General features: G+C 43.4%; 1 protein-coding gene across 1 annotated transcript in view; it reads left to right on the plus strand.

Annotated features, from left to right (window-relative positions):
- The window catches only part of SHANK1 (SH3 and multiple ankyrin repeat domains 1), a 469,770-nt gene that overhangs the window by 297,226 nt on the left and 157,068 nt on the right, over positions 1-15,476 (plus strand). The window contains exon 14 of the mRNA XM_075280273.1: positions 1,752-1,827. Coding sequence (XP_075136374.1) covers positions 1,752-1,827 — 76 coding nt within the window. The remainder of the gene's footprint in view (positions 1-1,751; positions 1,828-15,476) is intronic.

Here is a 15,476-nt window from a genome sequence, read left to right on the forward strand (position 1 = left end):
AGGGCTGCAAAATGGGGGTAATAACAGGGCAAGTGCCCTGCAAAAAATGGAGTAGGGAAAGTACTGAAAATAATAACATAAATAAATATTAAAAACAAATAAAAGTGAATTTTTGAAACAAGTGGTAGAGGTTCAATGGGAGGAGGTAGATGTGTAAGTGTAAGTGAGTGAGGCGGAGTAGGAGTAGCCAGAAGTTTAATCACTCACTCAGGTGCTGCTACCGCCAAGTCCAGTGAAATACATGCCTGGTTCATCTTAATGAACATAAATATGTCCACATTGGCTGTGGATAGTCCAATCCTCCTGTCAGTAATCCTTGCAGTGCTGAACACACATTCTAATAGGACACTTGCAGGGCAGGGCAGGCCAGTACCTCCAAGGCATAGAGGGCAAGTGCCCAATTTACCAACCAGAATTTGAATGGGGAGGGCCCGGCCCATCACTCAGTACCAGGAGACGAGTTGACAGATACTCATTCACCATGTGAGTGAAAGTCTGCGCTAGAAGATGGTATGGGTACACACAAAGTTATTGTTACTGTTTTAGGAGATGGTATGGGTACACATCCAGTTATTATTACTGAGCTAGGAGACGGTATGGGTATACACACAGTTATTGTTACTGCACTAGGAGATGGAATCAGTACACACGTATTTGTTGTTATTGTGCTAGGAGACGGTATGGGTATAAATGCAGTTATTGTTACTGCGCTAGGAGACAGTATGGTTACACACATGTTTATTGGTGCTGCGCTAGGAGACAGTATGGGTATACACAGTTATTGTTACTGCGCTAGGAGATGGTATCGTTATACATGCAGTTATTGTTACTGCGCTAGGCGGCGGTATGGGTACACACGCAGGTATTGTTACTGCACTAGGAGACTGTATGGGTACACGCTCAGTCAGGGCTCATTCACATCTGCGCCCGATCTCCGTTCATACAGGTTTCCGTTTCCTGCACAAAACAGAGGCCGGAGATGGAAACCTGCAGGACTCTTTCATACCCATTCATTTTTTTTTAAATGTAGATTGTGAGCCCCACATAGAGCTCACAATGTACATTTTTCCCTATCAGTATGTCTTTTTTGGAATATGGGATGGAAATCCATGCAAACACGGGGAGAACATACAAACTCCCATTTGAATGGGTTTGAAAGATGTCCGGCCGTGAGCGGCAGTGAGCGTTTTATGCTCTCCGCCGCGAAACGTTTTTTTAAAAATCGGACACAGAGTCGGACATGCAGTACTATGTGTCCGATTTAAAAAAAAAACGGTTTTGCGGCGGAGAGCATAAAACGCTCACCGCCGCTCACGGCTGGGCCCGGTCTGATAGCTTTCCGTCTTCCAACCGCGACCAGGCTGTATAATCTACATCAGCCCAAGCGAAGATCACCCCGCACAGAGAACTAATGATTATGACTATGAAGTCTTCCTTCTTTCTCTTCTGTTCCTTAGCTGCTATGGACTCCTAGTATATCTTCTCTTCTCAGCATATGTGTGTCTACGTCTGTAATATATTACTGTGTATTATCCTGTATCTGTATTACTATGCTGCTGTAACATACTGAAATTTCTCCACTGTGGGACTATTAAAGGATTATCTTATCTTATGCTGAGCATTGTTCTTAGTATCATTATATATTGTTTCCTTTTTTCACCTTTTACGTGTATATCTTATCAACCGTATAATGTGGTTAAAATCCCAAAGATTATTATTTTATGTATTCTTTTTTACTGTCTTTGTGCCAGAGAGCCGGAGTGACAAAGCCAAGCGTTTGTTCAGACACTACACGGTTGGATCGTACGACAGCTTTGATGCTCCCAGGTAAGACATTCCTGCTCTTCTTTATGCTGCGTTCCATCTGTCTGCAGACATTGTACAGGCAAGCTGTGTCTTCAAGGACGTTTGCAGGTGTGATTATAGCATGGACTGTTGCCAGTTACTCCACAGAGGTGACTTGGAAACTGAGAAAGCAAGAAATATGAAATGTAAGACGCCAAAGTGCAGAATCATTAGTTACCAAGGATCTCACTATTTGCATTTTTCTATACTACCAAGCATTCGGTTGTATATATATATATATATATATATATATATACACTAGCTGGTACCCGCGACTTCGTCTGCGGTGATTGTAGAAGTGGGTATATACAGGCATAGGTAAGGTTTTCGTAGTGTGTATATGGTATGGGATATGAAATGTAACTTTGTATCTTGTTTTTGCTGTAATTCAGACAATACATGAGACTTTCGTGTTGAAGTTAATTTGTATTTGAGCTGCTATACGGTGTTGTGAGAAACTTTACATAGTGACTTTGGGACAGAAGTATTTGAAGTTCCCGCCGATGGCATTTTTTGATTTTCGTTTTTGACTCCCCTCCCTCTAAACCCCATAACTTTTTTATTTCTCCGCTCCCAGAGTCATATGAGGTCTTAATTTTAAATTTTTCTTCATGATGCCACCATTATTTATTCTATATAATGTACTGGGAAGCAGGGAAAAAACTCAGAATGGGGTGGATTTGAAGAAAAAATGCATTTCTGCGACTTTCTTACAGGCTTTGGTTTTACAGCGTTCACTGTGCAACCAAGATGACATGTCCCCTGTATTCTGTGTTTCGTTACGATTCCGGGGATACCAAATTTATATGGTTTTGTTTACATTTTGACCCCTTAAAAAAAAATCCAAAACTGTGTTTAAAATTTTTTTTTTGAAAAGTCGCCATATTCCGACAGCCGTAACTGTTTTATACGTGCGTGTACGGGGATGTTTAGGGCGTCTTTTTTTGCGTGACCGGGTGTACTTTGTAGTTCTACCATTTTCGGGAAATGTTATTGCTTTGATCACTTTTTATTCAAATTTTTATCAGAATCAAAACAGTAAAAAAACAGCGGTTTGGCACTTTTGACCATTTTTCCCGCTACAGCGTTTACCGAACAGGAAAAATATTTGTATAGCTTTGTAGAGCGGGCGATTTCGGACGTGGGGATACCTAACATGTATGTGTTTCACAGTTTTTAACTACTTTTATATGTGTTCTAGAGAAAAGGGGGTGATTTGAATTTTTAATCCTTTTTATTTTTTTATTTTTATTTTTTTTTACTTTTTTAAAAAAAATTTTTTTGCATTTTTTAGACAGCCTAGGGGTATTGACATGGGTGGGGGGTGTCGCGGATTTTCAGAGCGGTGGGGGTCGGCAAACATGGCTGCTCCGGAGCGTTAAAGAGAGCCTCCTGGAGTATCGTTAAGGTGAGGGGCAAAGTGGTAAAGTATATGTATATGTGATTGTGTGGGGTTAGGGGCGAGGCTGTAGAGGGCAATATGAATTTTGTGGCTTGCTATGGTCCAAAGTGTGAGAGATTGCAGAGATGATGGTGTGAGCTTGGGTTTTGTGGGGGTCCTGACACAAACGTATGTGCGCTATTGTGACGAAAAGTAGCCTATTGTTTAACCGGGTGTATTAACTATGTTTGTGGAAAATTTCAGCCGAATCGGTCGAGCGGTTTTTCCGTGATTGAGGAACAAACATCCGAACATGCAAACATCCAAATACACAAACCCACAAACCCACAAACTCACAAACTTTCACATTTATAATATTAATAGGATATATATATATATATATATATATATATATATATATATATATATACTTTGCCTGGCTGTATATACTCATGCTTTGTGCAAAGCAGCAGTGCAGAATAGTGAACTCACGGGTAGAGGTCTATTAGGTTATAGATTATAACAGTTGCCATAAAAAATAATATAGATAACTGATGTATTATAAAATGCACATTTTTTATTGGGCAAAATTTTTAGACAGACTGAAAAAATGTTGCAAAGTAAGGATGCTTTCTAAAATAAGACTCTTAGTTCTTCTATAATAATAATATAATAATAAATTTTATTTATATAGCTCCAACATATTCCGCAGCACTGTACAATTTGTAGGGTTCAAATACAGACAGAAAGATACATTACAAAGAAAGTCATTTCACACAATGGGACTGAGGGCCCTGCTCGCAAGAGCTTACAATCTATGAGGTAGAGGGGGTGACACAAGAGGTAGCAGGGGCGGCATTGCTTATGCAGAGGTCAGACACTTTTGTAATAGAGGTGATTGTCATTACATAAACATAAGACTTTATGAGCCTTCAACAGTCGTGTCCTTTAACATGTGGATGGAGCTTGGACCTATAAAGTTAGCATGAGATGACAACATATCATGTGGGGAAGTGTGGGAGCGGAGACAGAGGAGGGTTAAGGGTTTACGTTAGAAATTGTAATAGGCCTGTCTGAAAAGATGTGTCTTTAGTTTGCATTTGAAGCTGTAGAAATTGGGAGTTAATCTGATTGTCCGGGGTAGAGCATTCCAGAGAAGTGGTGCAATTCGGGAGAAGTCTTGTATATGAGCGTGGGAGGTTCTGATAATAGAGGATGTAAGTGTTAGGTCATTGAGTGAATGGAGAACACGGGTTGGGCGGTAGACAGAGATGAGGGAGGAAATGTAGGGAGGTGCGGCATTATGGAGAGCCTTGTGGATGAGGGTGATAACTTTATATTTTATTCTATAATGAATGCTGAAAATAGTTCTTAAGGACATTGGCTCTATGTTTGGGGTCTTTGTCTGCATCACATGGTCAAAGATTTCAAAGCAGTCTGGCATTTCAAGAGGTGCTATTTAAGCACTTTTGAAGAAGCACCAAGAAATGAGCAACGTGGAGGACCACAGAAGCAATGGTCGGCCAAGGAAACAATGTGGCAAATGAAAAACACATCTTGCTTACTTTCCTTCGAATTTGGAATATGTCCAGCAGTGCCATCAGCTACGAGCTGGCAGAAACCAGTGGGACAAAAGTACACTCATCTACTGCTTAGAGAAGCCTTGCTTAAGTGGTCTTCATGAAAGAACTGTACCAAAAAGCCATACTTTCAACATGGAAACAAGGCCAAACGACTTTACACAAAAACTTGTAACTGGGGTACAGAAAAATGGCAGGAGGTGCTTGGGACTGATCAGTCAAAATCTGAAATATTTGGCATTTTGTTCATGAAGGGCTGGAGAATGGTACAATAATGAGTGTCTAAAGGCAACTGTGAAGCATGGTGGAGGTTACTTTCCAATTTGGGGCTGCATTTCAGCAAGTGGAGTTGGGGATTTGGTCCGGATTATTGGTGTTCTCAATGCTAAGAAATACAGGCAGATACTTATTCATTATGTAATACTATCAGTGAGACATCTGGTTGGCTACAGATGTATTCTGCAGCAGGACAACAACCCCAAACATACAGCCCATGTCTTTAAGAACTATCCTGACTTCTGACAGTGATGATATGGTTCCCACAGAGCCCTGATCTCAATATCATCCAGTCTGTCCGGGATTACATGAAGAGACAGAAGTTATTTAACAAGGCTACATCTGCAGATGATATGGGGTTAGTTCTCTGAGATGTTTGGATCAACCTTCTTGCCAAGTTTCGTCAAAAACATCTGCAATTGTTCATAGAAGAATTGATACTGTTTTGAAGACATAGGGAGGTCACACAAATATTGATAAGACTTAGATTTCTCTTTTGTTCTTTCACTTTGCATTTTGATAATAAAGAAAAATAACCTATTAACACCTCTGTGTTGAAAACATTCCTACTTTGCAGCACTTTTCTACACTTGCCTTAAACTTTTGCATGGTACTGTATGCCATATACATCTTTATGGATACTCTCATAGCTACATGTAATGTTCTGGAATACTCAGCAGAGGGAGCACTTGTTTATGCAAAACTTCACTTTATAATAATAATAATAATCTAGTTTTGTTTATAAAAATGTTTCAATAAAATGAACATACAGCATCAATATCAGATTAGTGGGGGGTCCAACACATGGGACTCCCACAGATCAGCTGTTTGAAAACACCGCAGCATTTGGGTAAGAGCAGGACTGGCTCCAGGTTTTTATTGGCCCTTGGGCGATAGAGCCTCAGTGGGCCCCCTTGTGGAGGAGGTGGGAGGCAGGACACTGCACGCCACTATGGCCGGACGAAGCGAGTGACGTCACGAAGGAGTGCGGCGTCACCTACGCCATACCTCCCAACCTTTAAAGAGTAGAAAGAGAGACAAAATGTGCAGCGTGCTGTGCGCACCGTGGCTAATTTAGCTCCGCTCGCTTTTATGTTGACTGCGCCTATTCTCATTCATTTTCCATGTGCTCCCACATAGTATAATCCTCCTACAGTCACCCATATATTATATGCCCCCCCTCCATCTCTCTTCCAGTTTTACATACACCCTTCCTCTGCCCCCAGTTTCATGCCCTCCCCTTCATCTCTGTCCCCAGTTTCATGCCGCCCCCCCCTTCATCTGCCCCAGTGTCATGCCGTCCCCCCCTTCACCTGCCCTAGTGTCATGCCGTTTCCCCCCCTTCATCTGCCCTAGTGTCATGCCGTCCTCCCTCCTTCATTTGCCCCAGTTGCATGGGCTCTCTTCATTATGTTCCACCTTAATGTTTAACACAAAACAAACACTTACACTCACCTTCCAACGCTCCCCCGATGCTCTCTCCCCTCTCACTCCACTCACATAGTTTTAGGCCCGATGTGACATCATCACATCACGCCTACAAATGCAGAAGCCGGACCGCAGCATTAAAGCAGTAGCTGAGCTGTGACAGCTCCTGCTCGGTGTCCAACGGATGAGCTGAAATCGGGACAGGCAAGTGCTGGGGCGGGCAAGTGCCGGGGGGCCCCCAGAGGCTCTGTGGGCCCTGGCACTTGCCCGACTGTGCCGTGTGCTGACGCCGGCCCTGGGTAAGAGACACAGCCTCTTCATCATAGTTACAGCAATGTATATTATATAGTCATTGTGTTTGGTATTGCAGATCAGACCTATTTGCTGCAGCTGTACCATGTGACTGATCAGTATGCCAGCAGTCACACAGGGAAACATAATTTTTCATAATACGGTATATAATAAGTCTGAGTTACATTTAGTTGAGTCCATGCTTTATGTGATTACAGAATGTATTTTGTACTACCAAATGTACATATAGTGATCCATAACCTAGAAATTCCACTGTAAATATCTGGTGATAGTTTAAGGCACTACATCTATAATACAATTACTGTATTTGTCCATCTCTGTTGTAAAACTTTTCAAGAAAATTTATCTGATCAGAAAAAATACAATACATTTTAGTTATGGTCCCGGATATACACTTAAATACCTTCAAGAAAAATCACACAGCTGTTGACACTTTAGGTGCCGCTAGATGACACTTTAATGTGTGCAGGCACCATGGGCACTGCCATCTTTACTTGGTTGCTGCCCTTCAGAACGTTATTGGAGGGCGGCAATTGGCTGTCATGACAGCTGAGAGCATATTGTAGGCTCCCAGGCTTTTCATTAGTACGGCTCTATTACATGCTGCCATAGGCAGCGTTTAATAGAAGTCGAGGGATTTTACTATTCACTGCAATACAATAGTATTGCAATGAATAGTATGATCGGTCAGACCCCCCCCCCCCCCCCCCCCGGGTTCAAGGTCCCTAGGAGGTTCTGAAATAAAAGAAAAAGAAAAATGTTTGGTACTATTCCGTTATCGGGCCAGCAGCAGCGCATTTCAGCACCAGCTTTCGGGACAGCAGTTCAGTTCAGCAGCGGGAATTACAATGACATCCGAGGACTGCTGGCCCGATGCTTGTGCCCAGTAGCCAGTACATCAATGACCCCCCCTCCATCTCCTCCTCCTTCCAGTGCTGCCCCCCAGCTCTCCTTACATCTACCCCGTACCCTCTCCCCGCCACATGACTAAGCCGATGCTGGCCCGATGATAGAGGCCGTGCTTGTGTGTAGTAGGCAGTACATCGATCGATGCCCTCATCCTCCTCTTCCTTCCAGTGCTGCCCCCCAGCTCTTCTTACATCTGCCCCGTACCCTCTCCCTGTAATAGGCCTCACCGTAAATCTTGAGCAATGAATGCTACTAGATAGCCGCCGGACGCTGCAGAAAGTTTGTCCCTCCGGCTCGCTGTAGCTCACCGTTCCTATAGTCGGCGTGTTTCTTGTCAGGGCCTGGATTGAGCCCCGGTGTCTTTCCTTTCGGTCTCGGTACTAGCGCTGAGGTGAGGCCTAGTCGTGTGGCGGGGAGAGGGTACGGGGAAGATGTAAGGAGAGCTGGGGGGCAGCACTGGCAGGAGGAGAAGGATGGGGGAGGGGGGTCATCGATGTACTGGTTACTGGGCACAAGCATCGGGCCAGCAGTCCTCGGATGTCATTGTAATTCCCGCTGCTGAACTGCTGTCCCGAAAGCTGCTGCTGAACTGCGCTGCTGCTGGCCCGATAACGGAATAGTACCAAATGTTTTTTTAAAGGATAAAAAAACACAAAAAATATAAAACTTTAATCCACCCCCTTTCAGTAGATCACATATAAAAATAAACATAAGTAAACCTAAACATATTAGGTTGCTCCAAGATGCCCACACTATTAAAATATTTAGCCCATACGGTGAACAATGTGGCCGGGAAAAAAATCAAAATGGCCAGATGGCAGTTTTTTTTCAACTTTGTGCATCCTATAATGAAATAGAATAAAATGTGAGCAAACCATCAGACCTTCCCCAAAATGGTATCAATAAAACACCATCTTGTCCCTCATAAAAAGACGCCATACCCAGCTCCATACACATAAATATATAAATTATGCAAAGTTTTAAATTTTTTAAAAGGTATCAAATCATTACAAACACTATAAAAATTAGTTTTTTGCCATGATCGTGCTCAACCGCAGAATACAGGTAACATGTTATGTTTACCACATAGTGACTGCTGTAAAAATTAAACCCATAAGGAATTGATGCAAATGCGTTTTTTTTTCCAATTACATCTCAGGGCTCGTTCACATCTGCGTTCATCGGTCCTTATTGCAGGTTTCCGTTTCCTGCATAAAACAGATGCAGGAGACGGAAACCTGCAGGAGACTTTCTCACCCATTCATTTGAATGGATGAGAAAGCTGTCCGGCCGTGAGCGGCAGTGAGCGTTTTGCGCTCTCCGCCGCGAAACCGGGTTTTATAATCCGGACACAGAGTCGGACATGCAGTACTCTGTGTCCGGATAAAAAAATCCGGTTTCGCGGCATAGAGCATAAAACGCTCACCGCCGCGCACAGCCGGACCCGGTCTATGGTTTCCGTCTTCTGCCATGCAGAAGACGGAAACCATAGAACGGAGACATGAACGCAGGTGTGAACCCAGCGTCATTATGAATTTATTTCCAACTTCCTAGTACATTGTACAGGATAGTGAATGGTGCCATTACAAAGAACATTTTGTTTCGCATACAATAAGCCATCATGTGACTCATGTTAACTGAAAAATTAAAAAGTTATGGCTCTTGGAATGGGGGAAGGGGGAGAGAAAATGCAAAAACGAAAATTTGCTGTGGCATGAAGGGGTTAATTAGGGTCCTTCACCATTTCACACAGGCCCCATCTCTCAGTAGGTTCTGGTGCAGTGAGAATCCTTTTGTTAGCCCCGACCATTCCTGATCAATCAATGCTGTTAGTTGGAAGACCTGATATACTATTTAGGCTCTCTACTGTTAGGCTGCCTTCACACGATGTAAACGCGAGCTGATTTTGTCAAATTCACGTGTAAAAAATGGCATTGAAGTCAATGGGAGTCTGATTTTTACACGTGTATTTTTTACACGTGTATTTTGACGAAATCCGCTTGCGTTTACATCGTGTGAAGGCAGCCTTAAGTTAGTGATCCTGGGCTGGAGCAGAAAGTCTTGGACAAACCAACTGGCAGTATAGAACCTAACTAACATATTGTGTGCTGAACATAACAGCATCGATTGCTCAGGAATAGTAATGGATAGAGGAAATTTCCAGCTGCGCTAGAGTCCCTTTGCAGGGTGAAACCTCGAGGGATGCAAAGAGTTCAGGCTCTCTGATCTGCCAGCATTATTTTGCATAACAGGAAGAGCTTGATAAATACTATAATTTTGAGTCATAAAACTACCACTACGAGGAGATAACAGCATATGGATTAACATATGGAACAAGCATTTAACTTAATGGACCCTGTATAAATTTGTATACATTGAGCTTTCCCTATTGGAAGCTGCCCAGGGCCACTTTAACCATAAGGCCAAGGGTACACTAACCCATTTCCAAATTAATCTGTATCCTCTGAATGCAGATGAGTTGAGTACAGTGGTGATGCAGGTAGCTGTCTGTTACCATTTGGCCCCTATCTCTGTTCCCAATGTCTTGGGAGCAATAGGCATCATGTAGTGACATTGCATACATTTCACCTGTTGCTCCTTGAAGGGACTGGCCAGAGACAGAAGAGAACAGAGAAATGGGAAAAGGTGAGTATTAGGCTTTTCTTCTTTACTTGTTTGATCCATTGTGCTGGGAGCAACTAGAGGAGGACCATGTATACAGACACCCCCAGAGCCATCAGCAAAGGGGGACATGACTTTGGGATGGGGGAACCAATAACTCCTGCAGTTTCTTCTTCGTGCAGTAGTTGTGTAGATTTATACAGACTGGGTCAGCTTTAAGAATATATCGGTGTATATTCAGCTTTAGGAGTATATATCTGTGTATATTCAGCTTTAGGAGTATATATCTGTGTATATTCAGCTTTAGGAGTATATGTCTGTGTATATTCAGCTTTAGGAGTATATATCTGTGTATATTCAGCTTTAGGAGTATACATCTGTGTATGTTCTGCTTTAGGAGTATATATCTGTGTATATTCAGCTTTAGGGGTATATATCTGTGTGTTATGCTTTAGGAGTATATATCTGTGTATGTTCTACTTTAGGAGTATATATCTGTGTACATTCTGCTTTAGGAGTATATATCTGTGTATGTTCTGCTTTAGGAGTATATATCTGTGTATATTCAGCTTTAGGAGTATATATCTGTGTATGTTCTGCTTTAGGAGTATATATCTGTGTATATTCAGCTTTAGGGGTATATATCTGTGTGTTATGCTTTAGGAGTATATATCTGTGTATGTTCTGCTTTAGGAGTATATATCTGTGTATATTCTGCTTTAGGAGTATATATCTGTGTATATTCTGCTTTAGGAGTGTATATCTGTGTATTCTGCTTTAGTATATGCTGCTTAGTGTGTTACTGTAGGGAGGGAGGAGTTAGGAATAGATGTCACTTCCTGTCTCACCCATCTTCATCCTCTTTCTCATCACAAGACCTGGATGAAGCATTTCCCGCCCGCCCGCCCTCTTTTTATCACTATGTTACACTTGTTTGGTTTTTTTTTTTCACATTTTCCTGTCTAATGTGTTATTGTATCATTGCTTTGTTACTGTAATTGTGTATTTGGCTCTATATATTCAATTATGAGATGACTTTGATGAGTTATTGTTGGGCATTATCCTTCTAAGCCCAAGGGAAGGGCAGTCCTCCAGCCATGGTTCCCTAGAGGTTTCCTCCACAGGGGGTTTTTCCTCTCCTGAGTGCTGTAGGATGACTCTTTGTGAGTCGGGGGTTTGCCATTATTTAGTCAGTCGTGTGTAATAAAGTATTACGTGTCACATGGTCCATCGATAAACTGTCACAGCTTTACTTTTGCGGTTGAGGAGTCAGGTGGAAGTTGCAGGCAAGTTATTGTGGACTTATTTTAACTAATAGAGGAGGTTAAACCTCATGGTGGTGAACAGGCTGAGCTTTGGAAATGGCCAGCCTGAAGGATGTCGTAATAGTAACGTCATCCAGGGGCGGGTGTTACGGTTTGGGGATCCCTGACCACGGACTGGCCCCGGACTGATAACTTCTCAGTACGGTACAGGAAAAACATATATAAAAACCAACAATAATAAGTACGAGCAGTTTGGACTTCTAGTGTGGATCCTCCTACACCCTGCCTCGCACAACTAGAAGTAGCCGTGGGCCCGACTAACTTGCCTGAAGGGGCACGAGCACAGCCGGAGAAGTAGCTAACCTGCAAAGGGAAATAGAGCCCCTGTCTAGCTTCACGTTTACGAAGGAGAGGCAGATACAGAACAAGCCCCCCACGGATGTCCAGACTTGGACTAACGGTGAACGTGAATACACAAAAGCGTAGGAAGAGAATAAACGTGAAACACAGAATAACTGAACTAAGCAAGGGATAAGGAAAAACAGAACTTAGGATCACACACAAAAAACCCCTACCAAAATTCCAAACTTCCAAACAGAAAAATACCTAGGGCTCGCTGCGCCCGGAACACTATGTCTGGATACAAGCTCAATACTTAGCGAACCAGTCCTGTGTGAACAGGAGCAAGAAACTGGATGGGCCAGGATGCAGATGGTAGCAACTTCAAACAACAGACATTCACTGAGAACAGGAAAATACATTTAAAACCGGCATCAGGTAGCATGTACAACAGCCTTATATACTGAAGAGAAGGCCTCGCCCATGGCCTGTAAAGTATTCAGCACTGCAGTGAACTTAACCCCTTCAGAGGCCAAGACACACCAGGCACTGATCCACCAGGCCACTCACCACGTGAACCACGCCCGAGTGCCAGAGCAGAAACTGCATGTCTGGTGTGAACATTCCCCTGCCGTGCATCAGGTGATTCACGCGCTGAATGCCGTCCGGACACTCTGTGTCTGAACCTAACAGGCCGAGACTGCTGAGACCGGGTCATAACAGCGGGCACAGGGGTTAAGCACAGGGTCGTTGGTGCCCTTAAAGTGTACTGGCTCTGCTAGAATTGCAATTGCCGCCCCCCCCCCCCCCCTTTATTTATTTATTGCTGTCTGGCCGGGTGCTTTGTCAGACAGCTGGGGATCTCACAGTATTCGTGAATCCCAATGGTCTAGCACTTCACCTGACTCCTTCTGTCATTATTTTACTTCTGTGAGTTTAATAAAGCTGTGGCCATTTTGACAACCAAAATAAAGTGTTTTGTGCATTTATTCCAAAGTCGTTATTTACTGTAGTTTGGGTGGTTTTAGGAAGGAGTGAGGGACATCCCATATCCAAAGTCATGTGGGGGCAACTGGAGAATGACAATATATACTGTGGAGGACAAGAAACAATAGGTGCAACTGGAGGTGGACAATATGTACAGTAGGGACAACTGGAAGGGGACAATATATACTGAGGGGGCCAAGAAACTGGTGACAACTGGAAGGGGATAATATGTACTGTGGAGGCAACTGGATGGAGACAAGAAACTGGATGCAGCTGGTGGGGCACAATATATACTGAGGGGGACAAGAAACTATGGTAGCAACTCAAGGGGGAAACATACTGTGAAGGACAAGAAGCTTTGGGGACAATACTGTGCGGACAACTGAGAGTGGACAATATAGATGGTGGGAGGAACCGGAGAGGGACATGAAACTGTGGGGGCAACAGGAGGGGGATATTATACTGAGGGGACATTATAATATAATGTCTAGGGGGTCACAGGGGTGTGCAAGTTAATGTCTGCAAGGTTATTATATTATATGTGGTGCAACTGCAGGAGAATTGGGTGGGTCACTGAAGGGCAATATTTTGGGGTTACTAATTAAGCATTATACTACATGGAGTCACTGAAGGGGCATTATCATTTGGGTGGGCCAGGTATATCTAAATGCTGTTGATGGGGAGGCCCACTTATGAAACTTTTGTACTGGGCCCACCAATGTGTTAAAATGGCCCTGAAGCTACCCATAGTCAATTTGTAAGTGCCATTGCTTGTAGAAGAAGCAGTTCAGTACTTGGCCACCTGGCCTTAATGGGATATTTCAATGTCAACTAGCATTCATGTTTATGGTATGAAACTTCACCATAAATGGATAAAATACAAAAAAAAAAGAGCATAAAAGTTCTATTTACTGCAAATGTAAGAAAATCTTTCAATATGTTGACATATAATTTGAGTCTTTGATGTATTTCTAATCCCATGTTATGATCTTGTGAGTTTTTTTCATCAGTTTCTTGTTTCCAGGGCTCTGCTGAAGCTCAGTTTTTCTAAAGCATAGAATAATCAGACACCTACTGTGATGCATTAATAGACTCACTTATACTGAGCCCCTAAGGAGGAGGCTGCAGCAAATCTGATGGAACTAGAGGTTAATTTAAAGAATGTGGGTAGAAATGGAGGTGTCAGATCTATAGCCCTGCCTGCAGTATGACACTTATATATGCAGTTATCTGTAGCTGGTAAACTCAGATTTCCATATACTTATTTAAAAAGAAAAAAGAAAAGCGTGTCATTTCTGAGCAAATCCTCCAGGTGGCAGCTCTAATCGAATGGAGCCAGCTGGCGACTAGAATACATGGAAGCTGCTTTACAGCATCAGGTCAGTGACTTACCATGTGAGCATGTGGCATTGGCAGAATGGCAACATTACAATGCCTAGAAAAACCTGCCCATTTCTAAAACGATGAATAAGAGGTAGACAACCACCTTTTCAGAATTTGACTCCTCCAACCTGTTGTCAGTGATAGAATATTCTCTCAAACCCCTCCCATCTGCCAGATATGCACCCTTAGAAGGTGGAGGATGGGCATCTTCCCTGAACATACCTGCTTCAAATGCAATTCACCAAATCACACATTGGGACACATATATTATGCCTTGATTTCTTCTGGTTTGTGCCACCCATGCCACTGTCATGGTCAAGTGTATGATGTGGGCATTGTGCTCCATTTATTTATCATTTTAGCCAGATTATTGGCATAAATGGTGCTTGAGATCTTTGGCAGTAGCCAGCCAGCATAGACTTCAGTATGCAGTTGTAGGCTCAGTGAAGGGTGTGCCAGAGTTATGAAGAGGCACACCCTTCTCCAGTGAAGGGAATAGGATGATTGGTATTGAATACGCCATTCTTCATAAATCTCCTTCCATTGTCTTTGATCTTCCGGGATAAGGCAACCCCTTTAACTCTGAGTATGTCACTTCACCCAACAGCATTTTGTCAAAAGTGTACCATATTATGCAGTTTGGCACCTATTGGATTGGTTCAACCTGATAAAATACAAGTGTGTAACGGGGTTCCAAAATCTTTTCCATTTTATTTACACTGCAGCCAGGGGTGAACCTACCTTTTCTGCCGCCCGAGGCGGACGACAGAAAGCCGCCCCGGGAGGACGGGGCAGGGTGGAGCGAAGGGGGGTGGAGTGAAGGGGGCGTGGCGGAGTGGCGTTAGCACGCAGAGAGCAGGCAGGGAGAGGACCTGCTCTCTGCCTGAGCATGAGGGGAGGCTGCTGGAGCAGCGCTGCGTCCACAGGGCCTCCCCAATCCACCGCTCGGTGACGCTAAGCCAGTCCAGGACAGCTTGTCCTGGACTGGCTTAGGTAAGCAAAAATGCCGCCCTCCCCTGGCCCCTGGCATAGCACCGCCTGAAGTGGTCAGGTCGCCTCATGGGAGGTGCGGCGCTGACCGCAGCTAGAAAAATTATAGTCCACACATTGATTGCCTCAGGCTACTTCCCTCAAGTTGTTTTGGAGTAA

Source organism: Leptodactylus fuscus, chromosome 6 (genome assembly GCF_031893055.1).
Source record: "Leptodactylus fuscus isolate aLepFus1 chromosome 6, aLepFus1.hap2, whole genome shotgun sequence".
NCBI lineage: Eukaryota > Metazoa > Chordata > Amphibia > Anura > Leptodactylidae > Leptodactylus > Leptodactylus fuscus.